Source organism: Chinchilla lanigera, unplaced genomic scaffold (assembly GCF_000276665.1).
Source record: "Chinchilla lanigera isolate Chin_1 unplaced genomic scaffold, ChiLan1.0 scaffold00056, whole genome shotgun sequence".
Taxonomy (NCBI): domain Eukaryota; kingdom Metazoa; phylum Chordata; class Mammalia; order Rodentia; family Chinchillidae; genus Chinchilla; species Chinchilla lanigera.
Genome location: NW_004955457.1, coordinates 1,208,332 through 1,231,960, shown reverse-complemented (window position 1 = coordinate 1,231,960; position 23,629 = coordinate 1,208,332). Strand labels below are relative to the sequence as shown.

Genomic DNA, 23,629 nt, shown 5'->3' with positions numbered 1-23,629 from the left:
TTTTTTTTGGTTTTTCTCCGGTACCAGGAACCGAACTCACGACCTTGCGCTTGCCAGGCAGGCGCTTTTGCCGCTGAGCTAAATCCCCAGCCCCTGTACTGAATATTTTAATAGCTCCTAGTATGAATTTATTACAATGTGTACTAAAAATTTTACATCCATACTCGCCAGTAAGGCATGGGTTAAGGAAAAGGCATATTTTCCATTTCTGCTTATACCTTTCTCCTAAGCTCCAGATTCACATATATCCCACTAGTTATTCAAAATCTCCAGTTGATATCTTGCAGACATAAAACTGACAAACTGGATACTAATTCCCTTCCCCATGGCGGCAATGGTATCACATGCTAATTCCAGTCTTTCCACATGCTTCATATGTAATTCATCAGAATGCCCTACTGGCATTAACTCAAATGTCTATACTACACTTCCTGACTTCTTATAGTCTCCTCTGCCATTCCCTTAGCCCAGGCCATGTTGGTATCCTCCTGGCATGATAAACAGTCCTGAGTGATCTCTCTGCTTCTACTCTTGCCATACAGTCCCTTTCATAAACCAGACAGAGTGAACTCTAAAGCAAAAGCTAACCATGAATTTTTAGTGCTCTTAATCCTTTTAACAATTTCTCACTACTCTTATTCAGTGGTCTCCATGTTCTATCTAACCTTCACACATGCCAGGCTCATCCAATGAAGGCCTATGTACCGTCAGACTGTTACCTGGCTGCCTCCTTCTCAGCACTATCCTTTTTATGGGTTTTTTCCCCCCCAGTACTGGTAATTGAACTTAGGGCCTTAACACTGAGGTGCATCTGTACCTCCAGCTCCTTTCTTTTTTACTTTTCATTCTGAGACAGGATCTTGCTAAGTTGGCCAGGCTGGCTTGAGCCTCCAGCCTCAGTCTCCCAGGGTGCTGAGATTGTAAGGATGTAAGAAGTCAGGTTTGAATTCATATCAGTTCTCTAAAGGCTCTCCTCAACAGCCCTAGAAAAAACAGTGCCCTTTCAGAAGACCACTACCTCTACCCAATTATGCTCCACAGAATCTTCAAATACAAGCTTCTGAAGTCATTTTATTTATATTAGCGTAGATACACAGTCTTTTTTTTTTTTTTTACTTCTCACTAGCAAGTAAATTCCTTGAAATAAGAGTTCTATCAGTCATATTCATTGTTATATGAATGCCGCCTAAAATACTGAGCAGGTTTAATAAGTATTTCTTGATAGACTTAGTCTGATTATGTCTTTGAATCTACAGTAGCTAATACTCAGGAAGTACTCAATAACTGTTTAGTGAATGAAAGCAATTTGCTAACTGGAAATTTTTTCATTATGTTCCTTTCATAACCAATTTCAATAAAAGATATAAATGTCCCAATGCTACATCCATACTTACAACTGCACAACGGCTAGTTGAGGATGATTCATTCTTCTCTGGTAGCAGCAATAATGACTTCATATTTTCATTGTCTGTACAATCCACAGGCCGCAGACCAAATATGTTACTGATAAAATAAGTGCAGATGGATTTAAGTAAATAAAATGTGTGACTTGATTCTTACTAAAATGAATGTACTGGTGGAACAGTTTTTCCAACACCCTTAATGACACACAACTTTAACGACAATAAATGACTCAGAACTCATGTTAGGCATAAGGACTGAATAACAAAAGTTGCTGAATTTAACAGAGAAAAGATGTGAAATTTCAATTTAACATTAGATTATAGAGTATTTTAATTGAATATATTATAATCTACATACGATTTTTTTCACAATTTTGCATTCTTGTGTATTCCTATTCATATTTCAAAATACGATTTCTTAATCATTAATCATTACGGATGGGATGTTTTCACATTGAAATATAAGTCATCTTCCATAGCTATTACAGGCTTTCAAGATTAGATAAATTCACAGGATAGGCATTTAGATCCATTGAAAAGAAAACTTTGATATGACAAACATTACTAAAATAGTGAACAAAGCATTTTAAAAACTAATTTCAATGTGTATATATGATCTACAATGACCACAACCATTGTTGAAAAACACTATGGTTCAAAAGACAATGTGATCCAGGATTCTCTGCATGCACTAATTTGTAAGCCACAGAATAATACACTGGAAAAAATCTCTGGAGATCACAATATAACCTCAATCCTTTTTAGACAAGGAAAGCAGAAACAAGCAGGTTCCAATGACTTGACTAAGATCTCATTTTCCTTGTTTGTTCCAGTAATATTCAATATTGCCCATCTTTAGTCTTCTGGTTATAAGTAACTTGCTAAAACTATAGGACTTTGTCTATTATTGTACTGCCATATACAGTTGTACTTAGGTACTCACTGTTAATTCATTTGTTCTGGGAGGTAGAAAGGTATAAAACAAATTATACCAAACAAATCTTAGACTGGAAAGAGTAGTAAGTCAAGAGAAAATCCACACCAAGATCTGGCTTGCATGTCACATACCAAATTCAGTGAGTTTCACAGCAGTTCAATACCAAGGTGTATATGACTGTATATAGCTTCAATGTATTATTTTAACATATCATACTATGGCAATACAGTTTCAAAATGAACACCTACTTACAATCTTTTATGGTTTTTAACATTACGATATATATTCTATATAAATATATATTATATATATTTAAAAAGTTACAGATAGCTATCATTACAGTTCATGAGAGCTGGGGATGTAGCTCAGTGAGACATCACTTGCTAAGGCCCAGGGTTCCATCCACAGAATCACAAATAAGAATTCAGAGGAAAAATGCAACCTGTTAAACAGGACATAAATAATAAACATGGTACATGAATTTTATAAATTGTATTGAGCGTGTAGAAAAAGGTCAGAAGGAAACTGTGGAACATTAAGAGGGAACGTGTTAACTGTTTGACACTGCACAGAGGTCATGTACATGAGAGTTGTAAGTCTCTACAAGGGCACGTGTGTTGTCTGCTTCAATGGCATAGTGAAGGGGAAAAAGTTAGTGGATTAAGATAAGAAATGGGCCACAACAAATGTGTTTCTAAAGACTGTTATTCATAATCATCATCACTCCTTTTCTGGACAATGCTGGATAAATAAAGAGAAGTTTGTATATATTTTCAAGTTCTACTTTATGCCCAGGTTTACATAGTTTACATCTGACAGACTTCCATTCAAAGTAAATTCAATTGATTGTGCTTCCGCTTCCTGGTTTATCACAAAGTAGCACAAGTCACTGTCCACTTTAGAGCAGACAAACTCAGAGTACAGTATTTTAGAAGAATATCATCCCCTTTGATACTTCCTAATTTCATACTCTAAATCATTGTGCCACATACCAGTATACAATCTCCTCACACATACATGCTACAAATATGAAAATCCAAAAAGAGAAATCTGAGTTAGAGAACCAATACTATAGTTCTTAAACTACCAAGTACAAAAGTAGACAACAACAAAAACGTCGCTGAACACATGAGGACATTTTAACATATTAATTTTATACCTCAAAGAAAGACAAAAGTGCATTTTTAATGCACAGTAACTGGATGACATCAGCATAGCTTTTTTTATACCAATACAAATAGGTGTCCAAAATAACATGAAAAATCATTAACTCAAAATGCTTCTCAAAGTACCACCATCAGCTAGTCAGCATTTTAAACCAAAAAGAAAAAACAACCATCTGAACCAGTCAGGGGCTTTTGCCTTCTAAAGAACTGCTTTGTAAATTGGCCAGCAGGAATCCTATTTACATTTAGGACCCTTACTTTACAACGAAATTTACTATTTCCTATGTCCTTAAATCATTCTCCACTTACGTTACAGACAGCTTCTGCTTATACAAAAGGTGCTTCAGCTCTCCTGTACTGCTAGCAAAGTAAAGAACAGTATGTTATAAATGCTACAGAGAGATAATCAATTAAACCAGTCCCACATCATGCAGAAAGAACCAACAAATCCTGTCAGATTGCCTCTGCTTTGCTGTCAACCACTCAAATGTGGAATAAGACACAGTTTATATGTAGAAACTTCAAAAAAACCATAGCAATAGTTGGGGCCTGTGTAAGATCTCTTCTTTATGATTTGGGCACAAGAAAGGTGTGCTTTCTTCACATAATCATACACATGAATGGACTAACACTTGGGTTATAGGCCTAGCATGAAAAATCATAAAATGCACAGAATTAGATCTATTTCCTTTGGGGAAAAACAAAGGTACTACAGGTACTAAGGAAGGACAAGGAGAAATCACATGTCACAAACACCAGGCACTACCAATGTGATGGCTAACTGTAGACAGTGATAAATGAGTTATTCCCCATCACACAATCAGTTTGTTTTTTTTTAAGAGAAGATTTACTGCAACATATCTGGGAATAATGAAACATACTTGTAATCCCAACACTCAGGAAGCTGAGGCAGGAAGATCACTGTGAGTTCAAGGCTAACCTAGGCTACTTAGTGAGTTCAAAGCCAGCCTGAACTACATGGAGAGACCATCTCAAAACAAACACAAAAAGATCTACTGCAATAGCATGAACTCAAGATAGATATAAATAATTTACTATTTTATTAGAAAGGGTTACAAAGGAAGATTACAGAATGATTTTTTTAAAAATATAGTATGTTCTCTTATTTTCTGGCATTAAACCAAAAGACTGGCATTAAACACTCAAATCAGATATCCTAAAAAGCTATGCTAAGATTTAGAAAATATTGTCCTTGCCTATAATCTTACTAAGGATAAATTCCCGTTCAGTACTAAGTATCAAACAGATAAAGTCTAAAGCAAACCACAAGTAATGAGATGAAATGTAGATGATTTCCAAGCAGGTGAAGCACACACAGTGGCAAGGGAAATGGCCTTGAGCCCAGGACTAGAAACTGGAATACTGAGATGAATGTAAAAAGCCTGAGCAAGGACTCTCTCCACTGCCGAAATGTATGAATCTGATGGAAGAAAGCTTTCTATTAAGCTGAAGAGTGGAATCACTATGTGCTCAAACGTAGGGGCCAAATACAAGAAACAATAAAACAGGCAGCATAAGGCTGACTGAACACTAGAGCTAGAAGCACAGACAAAATGCAGCTGTGAAAATCCAGAGGCACACATGTCTATTAGTTAAATTATATAGGTTGATGCAACACCAATGTACTTAAAGATATTATCAGGATACAGGAAAATCTCAGCATCTTAACTGCTAAATTTACATGCAATTCATGAGAATGCCATTAACTCTCACCTGTACCACTTTTGACAGTTTAGTTATTTAAGGCCCTATCAAAGAGAGTTGCTTATAATTCAATAAATTTCATATGATTATATATAAATAATACACTTTATATATCGTGAATCCTAAGAATTACACTTTCTTTCTAGGTACTGAAGCATTTTCCATGATTTTTGACAAAGAGGATACCCTTTAATTCCATTTTTCCCCCCGCTCCTTTATAACAGAGTACACAGATTTTTTGAGGGTTTTTTTCTAATCTATTCCTGCCCTATTTTTTTTTTTTTTTTTGGCTGTGATTTCAAATCATACTTTGGAAAATGTTTCATTATAAAGCTTTTAAAGATAAAGATCTTAAATTTTAAAACCTTAACAGATCTAAGTGTTCATAAGATACTGCTTATTGAGTGAGAAATATTCGAGGGTCATTTATTCTGACATACATTGACAGTAGAGTCTATATGAAAATGGATACATATGTAACACATGTATAGATGAGATGCGTATTTTACCACTAGCAACAGTCATTTATATGACACACAGAATGAGTACACTTGCTTGTACACATAGGGGAAATTATAAATACTGCTTTGTAATCAGTTTGAAGACTATTAATTTGTTCATCAAGTCCCTTTTTTTCTTAATGTATCAAGAATTCTTTTAGGCACTAATGAACCAATGACATAAAAAGCTGTTTGTGCCTTTATGAAGCTCAGTGGACAAAACAGAAAGAAGCACATAAGGAGGACTGTGAAATTTAGTGAAGTTTTCCAGAGCTTTCTGAAAAAGGAAAGAGTAGGGAATACAGAGGTAGGAAAGTGTATGAAGTATGTTAAGTGCAAAAGCGTGGCATATCAGAAATACAGACTTAAAAAAAAAGTGCACTACAAGGAACGGGTTGTTCTGAAATTATAAATGGGCCACATTATGTAAGAACGAAGGGGTAATGTTAAAGGTTGGGTCTTGCGCTCACTTCAGCAGCATATATACTAAAAAGAAAAGGTCAGATCTTCTTTTCAGGGAAAGAAGAGGCCCTGAACATATCTAGAAATAGCTGTAAGCAGGAGGATGGCATCAACCAGGCATGTGGTTAACAGACAGGATTCCAAGCCAGGCACAGTGACGGATGCCTATAATCCTGGTACTCTAGGGGGGCTGAGGCAGGAGCATCTCAAATTCAAACCCAGTCCAACCAACTTAGCAAGACCTTAGCTCAAAACTTAAAAAGGGTTAGGAGTATGTACAGCAGTGCAAAGCCCCTAGGTTTAAATCTCAGTACAAAGAAAAAAAAAAGAGAGAGAGAGAGAAAGAGAGAGAATACAAATGCCTGAATTTAAATTTCAATTCTGCCTATTAAAAGTTGTGTGACTTTAGACAAATTAGAACTACTGTGCTTGCTTCCTTGTATGTAAAAATGAGGGTAATAATGCAACTCATCTTTTAAGATTACTACTAAGACCAGTGAACACATTACAAGTGATTAGAATAGTACTTGGCATATAGTACTGTACCAGCTTGGTGACTGCTATTAATAGCTATATTTGCATTATTAGGAGACAGATACGGAATAAAAACAAGAAAACACAGGAAGAGTTCAACTGTTAGCCTCTTACCATCATTTTCCCCAATTTTAAGGTATACTTTATGCCCACTTTTGTAATGACAATTCAGATTCAAATAATTAGTAAGTATAGGCTTATGATTTTTTTAATATTAAAGGATAACTTTTCATTTTCCTGCCTGTACAATCTGAAGATTAAGAGTCTGAACCAGATAAACAGGAAAATCATTTTCTTAAGGATTCTTTCTGATCGCCAAGCCTGATGAAAGAGAAACACTTGGCAAAGGGTTAAGCTCAGGTATTTAATGTTTCAGGCAAAGGAAGAGTTCAGAATGCAGAAAAACCACTTAGTATTGTTTTCCTTACAGAAATGACACGAGACACACCCACCTACAACTGTGCTGTGAATAGTAAAAATGAGAAAGGAGAGATGGACAAATTTAAACCTGTACCTGCATATACAGATCATCCAATATGCAAAAATATATGCATGGCATTTTTACTAATGCCAAACCTACCATGCATGACAGAATGCCACGACAATCCATGAATGAAATCCTTTATGAACAACTATAAAATTGCAAATACAAAGATTTAATATTTCAAATCACTTTGCTTGCTGTGAGCAGGAAAAAGCACAATCATTCAAAAGAGCAACATGGTTTATAAAGCCTTAAAACATAAATTATCCCTGTTGTAGGTGGTTCATTTTTTTTAAAAAAGAAGTAACTAGGGCAAGAGGAGAAATAATAGGTCCAATGGCCCATATAATATCCTCTACTTAAGAATTCAACATCCTTTCAAGAAAAAAATCTAGTAACAGCAGAGCAAGTATCAAATCCTACATTCTATGTATCTGTTAAGACTCAGACACACACAAAGCACACATTAAAATTCTCCACATACTACAAATGGTTCTAAGCAACAAGAACTTTCATCCTAGGTCCACTCTGCGATGTACAGAAGGTAGTGTGGAAAATGGAAGGCCAATGAGGTTGTGATAGTTAACTGTGTCAACCTGAGTAAGAAACGCCCAATTAAGTTGGATCAGCACAGTCTAGGTGTGGCTGAGGGGATTTACTGAAAACAGAAGACCCACCCTTTTAAGGTGTGAGTGACAGCACCTCTGACAGGCTTGACACCTGAATGGAATGAAAGGGAAACAAGGAAGGCCACCTTCTATTTCCTCTGAGGCACTCCAGAGCTCCAGTCTTCACCTCCACCTTGCATGTCATCTCCTGGTTTCCAGCACAGACTCTTCAGCCTCCAGCACAGATCCTTCAAGCTTCCATCATGGACCCGTTGGCCTCCTGATGCAGACTTGCACAGGACACTACAGTGTCCACATACTACAGAAAGTCAGTGTCCACAAAGCTCCAGACCTTTGACTGGATTCTTCACATCTCTAGTACACAGACAGCTCTTCTGCACTCTTCCACACCTGACTCTGGTGGCCACTGTAAGGCAATCTTGTAAATTCTTATATATTTGTATATCTGCATTAAATCTCTTTCTCTAGTAAGTACTGACTCATAGAAGTCTTAAACAGTTTCCAGTATAGAAATTCCCAAACAACAAATACTAAATGATATAAAATTTCTCATTATCCAAGATTAAAGCAATCTTTCTTCCTTAACAATGGACTCTTAGATAGACAATGTGAAAGCCATGTATAAAGGCAAGGAGGTAAAACAGCCTGGCACATTTGAAGGAAATAAAAATTCAGAAAGGCTAATACAAAAATTGCTTGAAGGAAAGGGGTACAGGAGGAACTGTGGAAAGAGACATAAGGAGGAAAAGTAAGTAGCACTTCAGACCAGTGAGGGCCTTAAAAGCCAGGTTTGAGTTTGAAGAGTATTTTAAATACATTATAAAGAAGCCACTAAAGATTTTTAAGTAACATGATTTGGCAAGACCTATACTTTTTTTTTAAATACTAAGGCTGCAGTATGGCAAAGGAATCAAAAGAGGAAATCAACAGGAAAACCGGTAAAGCCAATGAGATAAAAAGTACAACATAAAACAAAAAGAAAAAAACAGAAGTAGTTCACTATGATAACCAGAAGTAGAGAGTAACAATTTCTAAAAATAGCAGTCACCCTCTTATACCTGAGCACTAAGGTCATATATGCATCTGCCCACTCTCTTTATCCAGCAGCAATCCTGACCTCTTCGTCACTCTTTCCCAACTGCCCGATTTGTATCAACCAGCTGTTCAATGCACGAGTCACCTGGCACAGGTGGGCTATTTAAATTAAATACATTTGAGAATTTAATACCTCAGTAGTGACAGGCAATTTTCAAGTGTTCAATAGCTATGGGTGACTAGTGGCTACTGAATGCCCAGCACTGGCACAAACATTTCCACAAGTGCACAAAGGTCTACTGCACAGTGTTGGGCTACATAGAGACACATGAGTCAGTCATTTTACCAAACAAACCAATCAAAGCAGGTACCTGATCTCCCTGGAAAGACACTTTTGAAGGAGACTCACTCACTGTCCCAGCCCAATTCCTTGTATATTCCTAAGTCCTCACACTGCAGTGTAAGAGTCACAGTGTACAAACCACAGGACAGGCTCTGTGTTTTGGCTCATTAATCCTCACTATGCTCTAAAGAAATAGAAAAGCAGCAGGCGTCACCAATGTTTTATAGGTGAGGATACCAAGGCACAGAAATTAACCTGCCTATAGCTATAAAGTCAATAATGGAGTCACAAATAAAACTGGATTCCCTAACACCCTGACCAGTGCTCCATTCATTAAAGTAGTCACAGCTGATTTAAGAACCCTAGGATGGAACTATTCAGTTTCACCTGACCCAAGAAATCACTTGCTTCTTCAAATGGCTTACTACACACCCACAGGAGGGTTGTATCTGTTAGACCCTTATGAAGTACTGTTAGATTCATGTGTACAAACATTCAAACACATAAACACACACACACAGAAAACTGTAAAAAAGACTATATATCACATATATACATATATATCACAACTGTTTTATAACTTGTGGTGGGAAATAAAAGAGATGGATGACATTAACAGCACAATGGTATTGTACATTCCTGCATTATTAATTTGTTTTTAATTATGATAAATGTTTACCTATAAAAAGTGACAACCTAGAAACTGCATTTTATAATTCTCACTCGCTTTTGCAACCAGGGAAAGCCTGACTTTTGTGTGCTCTCTCCCAGTCTATAGAAGCAATGGGGGCACAGAGAGGCAATTCTTGCATTTTCATTTCAACCATCTAATTAACTGAAAAGAGTAAAATAATATATAGGGAGACATGAGCCAAGTTACAGATTAAAGATATAAAATCTACATATAGCATTTGTTTGTGATACTCTTGACAACAGCAATTTTAAAATGCAGCCGCCAGCACTCACTAATGTGCCTCTGTACCCTGACACTGCAAAACAATTTACTCAGAGCCTCATTTGAATAATGTGAAAAAATCTTTAAGAAATAATTCAGCTGCACTCGCCCCATATCTGAATTCTTACACACTTTTAACTGTTGTTAAGCTAAAGAATGGGATATTTAAAATAATTCTAAAGAATTAAGTAGCATAAAATAATTAAGTTAATGACACTGTTTTATATGTAGGAATCAATGTATAGAGTAAAAAATGAAAAAATTCCAAAATGGACTTGACAACCGTTTCTGAAGTAACACAGCAAATCTCAAAATACCTGTTTCTTCAAAAAAAAGAGCACAAGTGCTGATCTTCAGTGTGGAACCCAATGGTTAGTCAGATGATGACTACTTACACAGCACTCCTGGAGGCTCCACAGGACAGTAAGAGCTTCACTATGTCCAGGTGCCCATTCCTGGCTGCATCATGAAGTGGCGAGTCATTCTGGTAGCCAGTGATATTCACCAAGGCCTTATGCTGGACCAGCAATTCTACTATCTTCAGGTGTCCATGATTGCAGGCTTCATGCTAATTAAGAGAGAGAAAAATAATAAGGATAATATAATACTACACTTTAGAGAAAGAAATCAGAACCACAGTCAGTAAATTATTCTAACATACATATTATGCATACAGACCTTATGTCGTTGACAGAGTAAAAGTCACTAACAATAATCTGTGCAATTCTCAGGAAAAGACAAGGCTTGGTCAAATGCTCTTTTTGTAAAATAAAATGTAGCTTTAGTTCAACTATAACTTCTAAGTTTGTCTTACAATTGAACAGTAAGAAAGAGTATTTAAAAACCACACCATGGGTAAAATCTGAAATTTTTCTTCACTGTATCAAGTCATACACGAATGGTGGACCACCATAAACACATATCTACCCAACAGAGTGGATATCCCAGATATGCTTATTATACAAATTCTCTTTGATGATACAAAGGATTACTGGATAACTAGTGTCAGTGACAAAAGAAATAACATAGCATAGGTATTTGAAAAGAGCTTAAGAAATGAATGACATAACTGCTATCAGCAGAATGCTCACAGATGCCTTACACACAAATCTTTCCTCATGCCTAATGAACTCCACCAATGCCACAATGTTGACTTCTCCTAAATCTCTGGTATACCATGCTTTTTAGTACATCTACTTCTATTCATAATAGGTGACACCATGCTCACCATCTGTAGGTCTATTCTAGGAGAAAGGAATTCAAATTAGGCATCAGATCCTTTTAAATCACTCATCAATCTTTATCATAACTTGCCTTAGTGGCTTTAAAACTAAGTTTAGCCTTTGAGAAAGATCAGTAAGCCAGCAGAGTCCAAACATTACAGGGATGCTGACCCAGATACACCCTCAGTACTTAAGACTTTGGCAAGGAGAAGTCATTATACATGCCATCATACTTTTTCTGCACCTGATCTAATGAGTATCTCCTAAGTTCTAGAATCCACCTCACTTGTTGATTCTTCTATGAATGCATTCAAACCTTACACTTATTCTCTTAATGTAACTGGACTGTGTACCAAATTTTTCCAGGTGTTTTTGTCATTTTCCTCCCTAAATATTCTTCATACTATATTTATAGTAATAAAAAGCAAAGATTTAAAAATATTTAATGTAAGAAAAGCTTTCTACTGCTTTGATCTATTTGCAATTATATCAGACAGGGTATAATTAAAGCTAAGACAGATCTTCAGTAAGAAGTACTCCTTTGTGATCATGTGCCATACTCAGTCCTTCTGACTTCATTTTGCGAAATTGGGTTTCAGTGACAAGCAAGCTGTAAAATGAAACCTCATGTCAACTGTAGTAAGTTACCTCTATACATGAGCTAATTCAGCAATGTAGTGCAGCTAGATTCTAAATCTAAAAGTAGTCAAAAGGTAGCCAATTTTTTTGCCTGTCACAACTGAAAAAGTAGATGGAAAATAATTATTTTCTCATATTCAGTGAAAACACGAATTCATCAGGCTAAAAATGTGTGTGTCAGTGGCAGAGAATGATACATAGACAACCACATAACTATAAACTGTAAAACATAAACATAGAGAGAAGGAGAATAAAAAAAATCCCAGAATAAAAGGAAAAAAGAAAAGTACCAATGGTGTCCATCCAGCATTGTCCTTCACATTTGGGTCACTTCCATTTTGCAAGAGGTACTCAACAGACGGTATATCACCCTGGAAGAATAATGAAAAAATGAAAAGGTGTTTGAAAGCATCAAAAACAAAGCAAGATACTGAAAATTTCTTTTAAAGACACTGACCTCTTTACTTACTTTTCATAAGTTAAGAAGTGAGTCACATATGTACAAATAATTCTGAGATAGTCTTTATTCAAAATTCATTTTAAGATACTAAATAAACAACCCTGGCCATATTCAAAATTCCTTTAAATATACTACTGGAAAAAAGCCAATGGCCAATGATCATCTGATCATAATGAAGATTTTATGAAAAAATAAAACAAAACTTTATAACAAAACAAGAGAATAATAGTTAATACAGTGTGTATATAATTTTCAAAACAGTTACTCAAGAGGCCAAGACAGACCAAAGATTCTTACAAAGCAGAATGAAACAAACCTTTCTCTTCAATGAGCTAAAATAAAGTAGTAGTGTAAATGAAACAAATTACCATATATATTAAAGTATTTTTGAAACAATGGAATATGTAGCTTGGGAGAGTATTTGAACCTCTCCCTACTTCCTATTTATCTCTGTTCTATCTTGCTTTTTGTGCATGTTTACACAGTGTGTCTCATAAGCGAAACCACGTGATATTTAAGCTTGTGTGTCTGACATTTCTTTTAACACTGTGTTTTCAAATTGGATCCATTTACCTACAAATGCCTCATGTTTATCTTTCGTTATAGTGGTGTAGTACTCCATTGTGTATATAAATACATTTTCCCTACCCATTCATCTGTGGATGGACATATATGTTGTTTCCAAGACCTAGTTACTATAAATTGTACTGCTATAAACATGGATATACATCAATCCCTGAAAGATGATGATTTTAACTCTTTTGAGAAGATACCTAAAAGGGGGCCAGCTAGGTCAAATGGAATTTTGATTTTTAGTTTTTTGAGACTCTCCACAGAGTTCCATAGTAGTTATACTAGTTTACATTCCCACCAACAATGCATAAGAGTTCCTTTTTCCCTACCGCGTTGCAAGCATTCGTTATCTTTAGATTTTTTGATGACAGTCATTTTTTCTGGGGTAAGATGATATCTCAGTGTAGTTTTATTTATTTTTTTACTTTTTTCCAGTACCGGGAATCAAACTCACGACCTTGCACTTGCCAGGCAGGCGCTGTGCCACTGAGCTAAATCCCCAGCCCCTTCCGTGTAGTTTTAAATTGCATGTTTCTGATGGTTACAATGGTGAGCATTTTTCATGTATTTATTTGCCAATTGTACTTCTTCTGAGAATTTTCTATTCACTTCAGTTGCCCACATCATGAAGTTCTTAAAGTTATCATTCCACTTGTGGAAAAAAAACTGAATATGCATGAAAATGGTTTCTCAGTATTATTAAAACAAAAAAAAAGATTCACAGTGAAGGAGGTTATTCAGTGAAATCGATGTTATAACTGCCCAAAATGGTTGCTTTATTGTTAGTTGCTCTATTTATCCTATTAGTTTATATTCACCTTATTTGCTCAAAAGTATTTTCATGCAGAAGCAGCTGCTGTTTAAAATAACAGAAAAAAGATGAGGAAAAAATATTCAAAATAACCAATGAAATCATCATTTAATATTTACCCCTGGTTTTGGGTGGGATAGTGCTGGGAATCGGCCCTGGGTTTCCTGCTGTTAATTAAGCACATGCTCTACCACTTAGCTAGCTACACACCCCAAGGCCTCACTCTTCTCACTCTTCTTTCTGGTGCTTCCTCCAGAGTGAAGCTATGTAGTCCTCAAACTATTTAATACTGTCATTTCTCCATTGAGTCCCTTAATCCAATGTGGAAAAAATCTGACATCTATCTTTCATATCTGATTATGTATTCAAGTAAGTATTGTCAACTCTTAAAACTTTAAAAAAAAATTAGAACAATAAAGGTAAAATTCTCCTAAAACTACACTATTACCAGTCACTGCCAATATAACTAAATCAGCTCTTTAAGGAAACATGAGAAAGGCACTGTCCATGAAGATAACAGAGCTGACTCTGAACGAGGCAGAGTAAACAAAGCCACATACGACAAATATCACCCAGTTTTGGGTTCAGTTGGTTTTGTAAAATGTTTCTTTAAGGGAGAATGAAATCTTCAACCTTCTACACTCTTTTTAAAATTTGTATTTCTTCTTTAACAGACATAAAAATATAAAAATTGTACACATTTATGATATCATGTGACTTTTGAAACACCTATACATTGTAGAACATTTAAATCATGGAAAACATATCTTCTCAAACGTGTATTAGTTCCTTATGGTGAAAACATTCAAAATCCTTTCTTCTAGGTTTCTGATATTTAAAGTACCCTACCAGCCAGGCGTGGTGGTGCATGCCTGTAATCCCAGCATTCGGGAGGCTGAGGCAGGAGGATCACTCCAAGTTCGAGACCAGCCTGGGCTACAAAGTGAGCTCAAGCCCAGCCCAAACTGCATACTGAGACCTTGTCTCAAAAAATAAAATAATAAAATAAAATAAAATAAAATACACTATCTATAGTCACCCTACTGTGTGCAGTTACCATTACTTCTTACTCCTGTTGAACTGTAACTTAGACAATATGCTTTTCTGAAGTTTTTCCTCTTCAGAAAGTTGACAATATAGAAATACTATGTCCCATAAATATAAAACTTTTGCTTTTCATTTTCATTTATTTCTATCTGCGTATTTCAGCTACTTCCCAAATAGAGCATAAAAATTTTCAGGAAAATACACAAATACATACACACACAAACAGACACACAAAGCTTATATTGTTAAGGCCTGAAGTTAACAAAACGCCCTTAACTGTTTAATGTGCCTCAAAGTAAGCATTATATGTATCTCAAATTTATTTACACAAATGTGTTTCCAGTATTCTGAGAGGCTGAGGTAGGAGGATCACAAGTTTAAGACTAGCTTGAAAAATTTAGCAACTTAGTGAGACCTTGTCTCAAAATAAAAAAATACGAGTGGGGATGTAACTCAATACAAAGACTCTGGATTCAATCCCTGCTTCACAAAACAAACAAACAAAACCAAAATTCCGAAAGACACAAATTCTATACTTCCAATACAAGTCATCAACTAGGTGTGGAGGTACACGCCTATAATCTCAGCACTTAGGAGGCTGAAGCAGGAGATCACTGATATGGACGCCAGCGTGGGCTACATAGTGAGTTCAAGGCCACCGTAAACTATTTAGTGAGACCCTGTCTCGAAAAAAGAAAATATAGTATGTATCATATATTTAACAACTTTTGCTCTATATTCTAGTTACTTCCAAATGAACCCAGGGACATCTAGCAAAATACAAAGTTGAATAATTTAAAATTATCTCCTGAACACTGGACAAGCTGCCAGAAACACACATATTCTCTACCTTCAACATAACAAATTTCTACAAAATATATTTTTAGAACAACCTGGAAAATGCCTACATTTAATTCTATGTAAATGTGAAATGGCAGTCACATGGGAACAGTCAAATAGGAACACAGTGACAGTTTGAACACAAGCTGCCTCTCTTGTAAGTTGTTAGACGATCACTATTTTTCTTTCTTCACTTCTTCATATTATCAAAGGTATCTTCTATTAACACTCCACCTCCTAAAACTTTATAGCTGATTAGCAAACTGCTTCCTTTTTATACCCAATTGCTGTCTCCTCCCTAGCAGTTAAGAGTTTGTTGTATTTTCATCTTTTTCTCTATGTAAATTTAATGTCATGCACATAAATAAAATTATGATAATTAGATAGGGTCCAGAGTAACAGGGTAAGTTTGAATAGATACAAAGTTTCAAGGAAATAAATTAACTTGTGCTTCTCCTTTTTAAAAATTACTTTCTTCTCTAAACGAATACTTTCTGCTAAGAAGCATTCACTTTTCTCACCACTTGAAAGAATTGAGGCTTCCTTAAGCAATAGCCAAAAAATTCACCTAAGGAAAGTATTTATTAAGACTTACAAGAAATTTTAAATGGATTTGGCATTTTCAAATAATACTTTAAAGGCTGAAAATAAGGAATGCATGTGTGTGTTCTACTAAATTTTCACAATGCTAACTTCAATGAAAGACTCTTCACACATTCTCATATATTGCAGATACATGCATATTCCAAAATATAAATTAATTCTCCAAAAACACACAATTTTTTCCTTCTTATAAAGATTAGCTCTTCTAAAATATCATTAATAATAAAAATCTACATAAAAACAATATAGGACATTACAATTAAGTACAATGAAAATTATTTCTGCAATATAACCACGTAGCTAAAATTTTCCCTTTAGCAGTTAGCTGTTGTTTTAAATATAACACACTAACACACACACACACACACACACACACACTCACTCTCTCTCTTTTCTGGAATAGAACTCTAAAATACATTACACACTTTGACTTCTTACTCAGAATTTGCTTAACAAAATTAATCTCATAAAGGAGTCTAACACTACCCAGCTAACACTACAGTAAGTTACTGCTATTTCTAAAGCAGACTTCTACATGGGTGGTGGCTAACTGGAAAAGGTGGATACTGTACTCACTCCAAGGAATATTCCAGAAATTAAAATTTTGAACATACCATAGATGCAAGTTTGTTTTTGTGTCCTTTGCTACTTTCTTGTGGAACTAGTATAAAGGATACGTAGTAATAACATGCCTGCCTAAAGGTATAATGAATTACAGAGTCAACCTCTGAAGGAGACTTCTCATAAGGGACTTTCTACTCGAGATCTCCACCACCTTCACCGTATTTTAAGAGACCTTACCCCTTCACAAGATAATCAATCACGTCTGCACTGCAAAACACATCACGGCACATTCTACTGCAAGTCATTCTACTTCACAGTGAGTTCACGACTGCGGCATGAGTTCTAAAATAATCACTGTCATGTAAAGAATTTGTGCCAGAGAGATCAGGGGAGGGAGATTCCAGCAAATTCTCAAGCAACGGTGACATAACAGAAAAGAGAAAATTTTTGCATCCTTAGTATTGTTATTAAATTAGAAAAATAAACGTGTTCTCCTTACGTTCTACTTCCAATGCTTTCTCATAAACTCACAATAACATGTTATCAATAGCATTTTAACTACAATAGATACTCAAGTAGGAACATGGGTTATAGATGTTCGAACAATAGGGGTACAGAGAGTTACAGACTGGGGAGGCGGCAGAGAATTGCCACGTTCTGGCTTGGGTCTAACCACTCTGGCTGACATATAGGGAACTGCCTCCAAGAAGTTCTGAAGGAAAGCAGGGTAAGATAAAAGGAAGTGACTTCAGTAAAAAGCAGCATGATTTGTGATAGCTAAGTCTTGGAAACAATCCAAATGCCCATCAACTGAGGAATGGATAAAAAGGATGTGGTATTTTTAAGAAATGGAGTATTACTCAGCTATAAAGAAACATAAACTAGAAGGCTTTATAGGTAAATGGACGCAACTGGAGACCACACTGATAAGTGAAATAAATGAGACCCACATGTGTAAACATCGTATTGTCTCCCTAGTGTAAGAAACTGAAAGAGTAAATAAAATCCAAAAGGTATAATAGTTATTATGAAAGGGAAAGAAACTGCTCAAAAGAAAAGAACAACTGGGATGGGGAAAAGGAGAAAAGAAGGGGGAAAAAATATATATATATATATACACACAAGATAGCTAAGATAATTTACACTACTAATTTCTACTAGTTCATTGAAAGGAACAGTTAGTGCTTATATTGTTTGATCAATTTTGCATGCCTGTATCTGGTAATCTGAGAAACTACTTTGAAGACAGCAATATGCAATATAATAACCATTGTTGATTTCCTATCATCTTGTTTTGAAATTCTGTATCATTTTTATTGTGTTTTATTTTTTTTCCTTTCAAAGAAAGGGATGTGAGAAGGACTCAGGCTATTATTGCTGGATTTGAAGATGAAGAAAGAGGGTCACTTGCCAGGCGTGGAGGCACAGACTAGCAATCCCAGCACCTCTGGAGGCTGAGGCAGAAGGATCACAGTGAGTTGTGGCCATCCTGGGCTACGCAGTGTGTTCAGTGTCAGCCTAAACTACATAGTGAGACCCTGTTTCAAAAACAAAAAAGAGACGGCTACCAACTAAGGAATGTAACAGTCTCTAAAATTTTCAAAGCGCCCTCAACTGAAAGCCAACAAATCAGGATCTCCATCCTATCACAAGAACTGTGTTGTGCCTGCCAACCACCTACATGAGGAGGAAAACTGATCCTCCCTACAGCCTGCACAAACTAACAGCTGACAGACTGATTTCAGCATAGTGAAACCCATGCCAGCTTTCTGACCTCCAGAACTATAAGAAAATTAATTTGTACATTTTAAGTCATTAGGGCTGGGGATGTGGTTCAGTGGTAGAGCTCTTGCCTTGCATGCACAAGGCCCTGGGTTTGATCCCCAGCACCACGAACACAAACAAATACATTGTAAGTCACTAAGCTAGTGATGGTTTGATCTGGAAGCAACAGGAAACTAGCAAGAGTGTTCAGGGAAAGTAAAGACAAGCAGTGGCCACAAGGGTGGTAGATATGGAAAGGTTATGGCCCAAATGACACCTCCAAGTAGGTTTGGAGCAAGGTGTTAAAGAATGCTGGTAATAACATGCCCAAGTCGAGGGACCACTCCAAAAAGCTCGACCTGCAGCACGGGAAGCAAACCCAGCAAAGACAAAAACTGCTGTACTCTGCCCTCAGTGTACAGCCCAATCATGGACAGGGGAACAACGGTGCCTCCTGAAACTCAAGAAGAACAAGTGGAACTACGGAAACTAGAAGTCTACCAATCAGCTCCAGGAAAAAAAAACTATAACAAGCAGCACCAAGAAAAACCTTACCTTTTGCTAGCAAAAAGATCTAGTACTTCCCCTTATTTTCTTTGGCCACAGTAAAGGTCACCAAATCTAAACTCATTATGCAGTAGTACTCTGCTCTTTCCCTGCTCCTTGTTCCATTTTTATGGTAGCTTCAACTTTAAACCCCTTTCAAATTCTTTACTGAAGAAAGTGCACACAAAACACACAGGAAAACAAAAGAATTGCAGTATTTGTTTCCTAGCACATCAAGATTACTCATTCTTAGCTACAAATGAGAAAATTAGGATAAGAATAAGATTAAAATTATTTCTAAAAAAGATACACATAGTATTGACAAATCCACTGTTGTTTTATTTTGGGGGCTTTGTTGTTGATGGTGGTGGTATTCCCAGCATTCGTGCAACAACAACAACAACAACAACAACAACAACAAAAATCAAACCTAGGTGACAGGATATGTTCAGCTCATAGAAATTTTTTATAAAAACACTACAGTTAACTCATGATTTGAAAAGTATCAGTGAGATTTTTCTAAATGTATCAGAATCTGCCAAATGATGAAGAAAATAGTGTTTGATGATTAAGCTTAAAGGAACAATTTTTTTTTTCTTGGTACTGGAGCTTTCACATTAAGTTCAGCCCTTTTTAAAATGTTGGGACAGGGTCTCACTAAGTCACTAAGTTCTCCAGGATAGACTATAAAACCTGTGATCCTCCTACTTTTTAGCCTCCTAGTATGCTAGAGTTATAGGCATGTGCCACACCTCGCTGAAAATGGGTAAATGTAATTCTGGCAAGCCTTTTAAGTAAACTGACAATCCGATAAAACTTATATGAAGCAGTCACGAGTAAGTCAATGAAGAAAATCCCCTAAGACAGCAGTGTGCCACTACTTTTCCTATTTTAATATTCTACTGTAGCTGTTTTCCATGTCTAGACCAAGATAACACAAACTAGGGCCCTTGGGTCAGCCACCTGATTTTCTATGAAAGTTTTATTCATTTATATATTGCTTTAAGATAGAAGAAATGAACAGTTCTGATACAGAGTGTCTTACAAAGTTGAATAGTTGACCACATCCTTAAAAAAGTTCACCAAACCCTGCTCTAAACTCTAGGTTCTAGAGATCCTCGTTTATTTTTAATTTTTACTTTTATTACTATATGTTTCCAATAATGATTACATTCATCATGAGGAGTTGGTACATGTACATAACACATCTTAATTCTTCCTTTCATCCCTCTCCATCCCTCCTCCCTCTCTCTATCTCTTGGTCTAGAGATCCTCATTTAAAAAGATTTTTTTTTTTTTGTTTGTTTGTTTGTTTTTTTTTTTTTTGGTTTTTCTCCGGTACCGGGAACCGAACTCATGACCTTGCGCTTGCCAGGCAGGCGCTTTTGCCGCTGAGCTAAATCCCCAGCCCCCAAAAAGATTTTTTTTTGAGATAGGCTTTCACTCTGTAGTTCAGGCTGGCCTTGAACTCACTATGTTGCTCAGGCTGGCCTCAAACTCACAGGAATCCTCCTGCCCCAAGTTACAGGCGTGCATGTGCCATAAAAAGACAAATTATTCTTATAGCTGCAAGAAAAATTCCTGACTAACCTAAGTGGATATTTGCCTAATGGTATGAAACTTCCCAAAAAGCAAAACATAGAAACCAAATATTAAATATTATACTACTCATGTCTGTAAAATCAAGAACACTGTAAGGTTAAGATTATAATAGTTTGTGTACATATATTTATTTATCCAAAGATGATTATAAAAAGACTACCTTCTAAGTCATGCTTTGCAGAAATCACACTGAAACATAACCAAAACCAACTTCAATAATTTGAGTTGTCCAAGAATCTCCCATGAAACGCTCAGCATGGCCAGTGGTACCTTCTCCCCTCCTCCCACTGGCATCAGTACTAAGTTCACTACATTAATTTGGAATAAAAGCAAAAGGGAAAAAGCCACTAAATGTTGGGAGACACTCATTTTTGTACTTTTCCCTTTCTTCACACAAAAAGAGAAACCAGTGGACCACACTCAATGTCTACTGCAGGTTCTGTTTCTGCTGCCCTGCCAGCCTCACTTTTAGGAGCTTCCAAAGAGTTCCTTCTTTCCAAGCCTCACAGTTCTATCCAGCCAAACCCCAGAGATATCCTGGGTGAATTTACCATACAAAGTCACAAGAGAACATAAAAGTTACACTAATGTCATACTAAGCGCCACCACATGATACTTTTCTGACATTTTCATAAAGTCCAGAGCAGTCTAATGGTCTAAAAGGATGTGGTGCTTCCCACTTCCTTTCACTCGTTGTACTGCAAAGACTAACCCTGCCAGTGGAACCTCCTGCTCAGAAAACAGGCCATGCTCCAGAGAAGAACAGGATCACCAGGTGCTAAAGCAGTAATCAGAGAGAATTAACTTCAGTAAACAGGCCAGTAAAAGAGCTGACTGGAAGGCACAGGACTAGCAGCATTTTTGCGGCAAACTGCAGGAGACATTTCCAATGGGGAAATGGCTGCGTCACTGGAGAACTGGACACACCACATCTTCCACCCTTCCAGATACAGGGGATGCCTACAGGGAACGTCAAACAGAGAGAAGCTTATCCCCTCTCCCACTGCCTCTAGCTCTGCTGCACTCATTTTTCACGCAAAGAAATGGTCAACAAAAAAGAGGCCTAAGCACTTGGCAAAGGAGCTACAAAATAATCAATAAATGTTGGCTTTCTCCTACACGATTTTGCTTCCCAGAGTCAGGGGCCACTGTGCTGAGGTAAACAGGCAGTTTCAGTGAAGTGAACCAGAAGTGTCAAATCTGCAGCAGTAATCTTAGCCTAATTCCCATGAACCCCAAAGAAACTGCTTTACAGCTTGTCACTATTACAGTTTTCCTCTCCAGTGTCTCTCAGAGCCTCTTGTGTTGGAGACGTGGTCACCGGAACGATAGTATCAGAAATACTAAGGACTGAGCCCTGGCAGCAGGCCTTCAAGTCACTGGGGGCAGGCCCTCAAAGGGCAAAGTAGGCCCCCACCCTTGTCCCTTTTTGCCCCTTTCGCTTCCCAGGTGTGGGGTGAAGGGCTTTGTTTCGTCATTCACTCCCATGATATTGTGCCACAAGCCCAATGCAATGAGACTAGTCACTCATACAATAGTGGCTCCAAAACTATGGACCATAATAAACCTTCTCTTTCTGTTAGCTGATCCTCTTAGGTATTTGGTACAGTAACAGAAAGCTAACTAACAGTTTCATTCTCTGTATTAGAATAAACATCCTACCTTTATAGAAGCAATATGAAGCAAAGTCTCTCCTCTATGATTTCTTTTTCTGGCCATAAAGTCATGGGGGTACAGCTTCATTGCAGTGGGGCTTGACATCAGTCGTCTATAACTGGAACTATTCAGTGTAGAAGGTAGTGTACATGGTGAAAGGCTAACAGAGTCATCTGATATATTATCATTTTCCCTCAAAGTGTCATCGGCTTTAGGTTTGCTCGAAGCTGGTGGTGAACAGTCAAGCAATGATATGTTTTCTGAGAGTACTGTTTGGCTAACATCTCCAGTGGTGCTTGGAATACTGCTTCTACACTTCTTAGAAACAGGCCTAGAAAGTCTATTGCAATGTTCACGTTTCCCATTATGACTTAATGGCAAAGACAGCTTAGACGTAATATCATTTTCACAGCCTTTTTCAGGAGTCACTTCATTCTTGTCACTTTCTGGAGACTCTATATGCTCAGCCAATGGTAGAAAGACTTCAGTGAAGCTTCCACAACTTTCAGATTCTGTTATGGAGCCACTTGCTAGTAAGTCTATTTCACCATTTACCTGTGGACTACCAATAATGGATGGCTGGCTACAGAAGGACACCTGCTTTTCCTTAAATTCTTCTTTGGGATCAAGTTCACCACCTTCCTTCTTGGTGTCTAAATTCCATTCTTGGTTAATTTCAGCTAAAGTTTTCTTTTTTTGCTTTTTTGCAGATGCTGTAGAAGCTTTTACAGGGCTCTTAGAAACAACTGTAGGAGGAGTTGCGGAAACGAATTCATACACTGAGGCTTGCTGAGCATCTTCATCTTTTGTCTTCTGGGGCTGGGTTTGCACTGAAACTTTCCGCATAACATACCTGACCTTCTTACTTCGAGGACTAAACCACATTTTTATTGATTTTTTCTTGTTTTCTGCATCATTAAATAACCTTGTCCTAGATGTATCTTCTTTCAAATCTGATAGAAAGAAAGGAAAGTAATTGGTTAAAAGGATCACTCTCTCATCTTGAGCTCCCAAAGACTTCTGCTTGTAGTCCTACTAATGTCTGTCACCTCTTATTTGCATTTGTCTTTCTCTACTTCTAGACTGTGGCCTCCTCCAGAGCAGGTACTTAGCCTCTCACTTGACACG

The 23,629-nt window shown here is 36.8% G+C and overlaps 1 protein-coding gene across 1 annotated transcript in view; it reads right to left on the bottom strand.

The window, feature by feature from the left end:
* Window positions 1–23,629, bottom strand: part of Bard1 (BRCA1 associated RING domain 1) — a 70,534-nt gene that overhangs the window by 26,515 nt on the left and 20,390 nt on the right. Inside the window, exons 4-7 of the mRNA XM_005396916.2 lie at window positions 22,508–23,454; window positions 12,326–12,406; window positions 10,569–10,741; window positions 1,395–1,503 (exon numbers count right to left, since the gene is read on the bottom strand). Of these exons, the coding sequence (XP_005396973.1) occupies window positions 1,395–1,503; window positions 10,569–10,741; window positions 12,326–12,406; window positions 22,508–23,454 (1,310 nt within the window). The remainder of the gene's footprint in view (window positions 1–1,394; window positions 1,504–10,568; window positions 10,742–12,325; window positions 12,407–22,507; window positions 23,455–23,629) is intronic.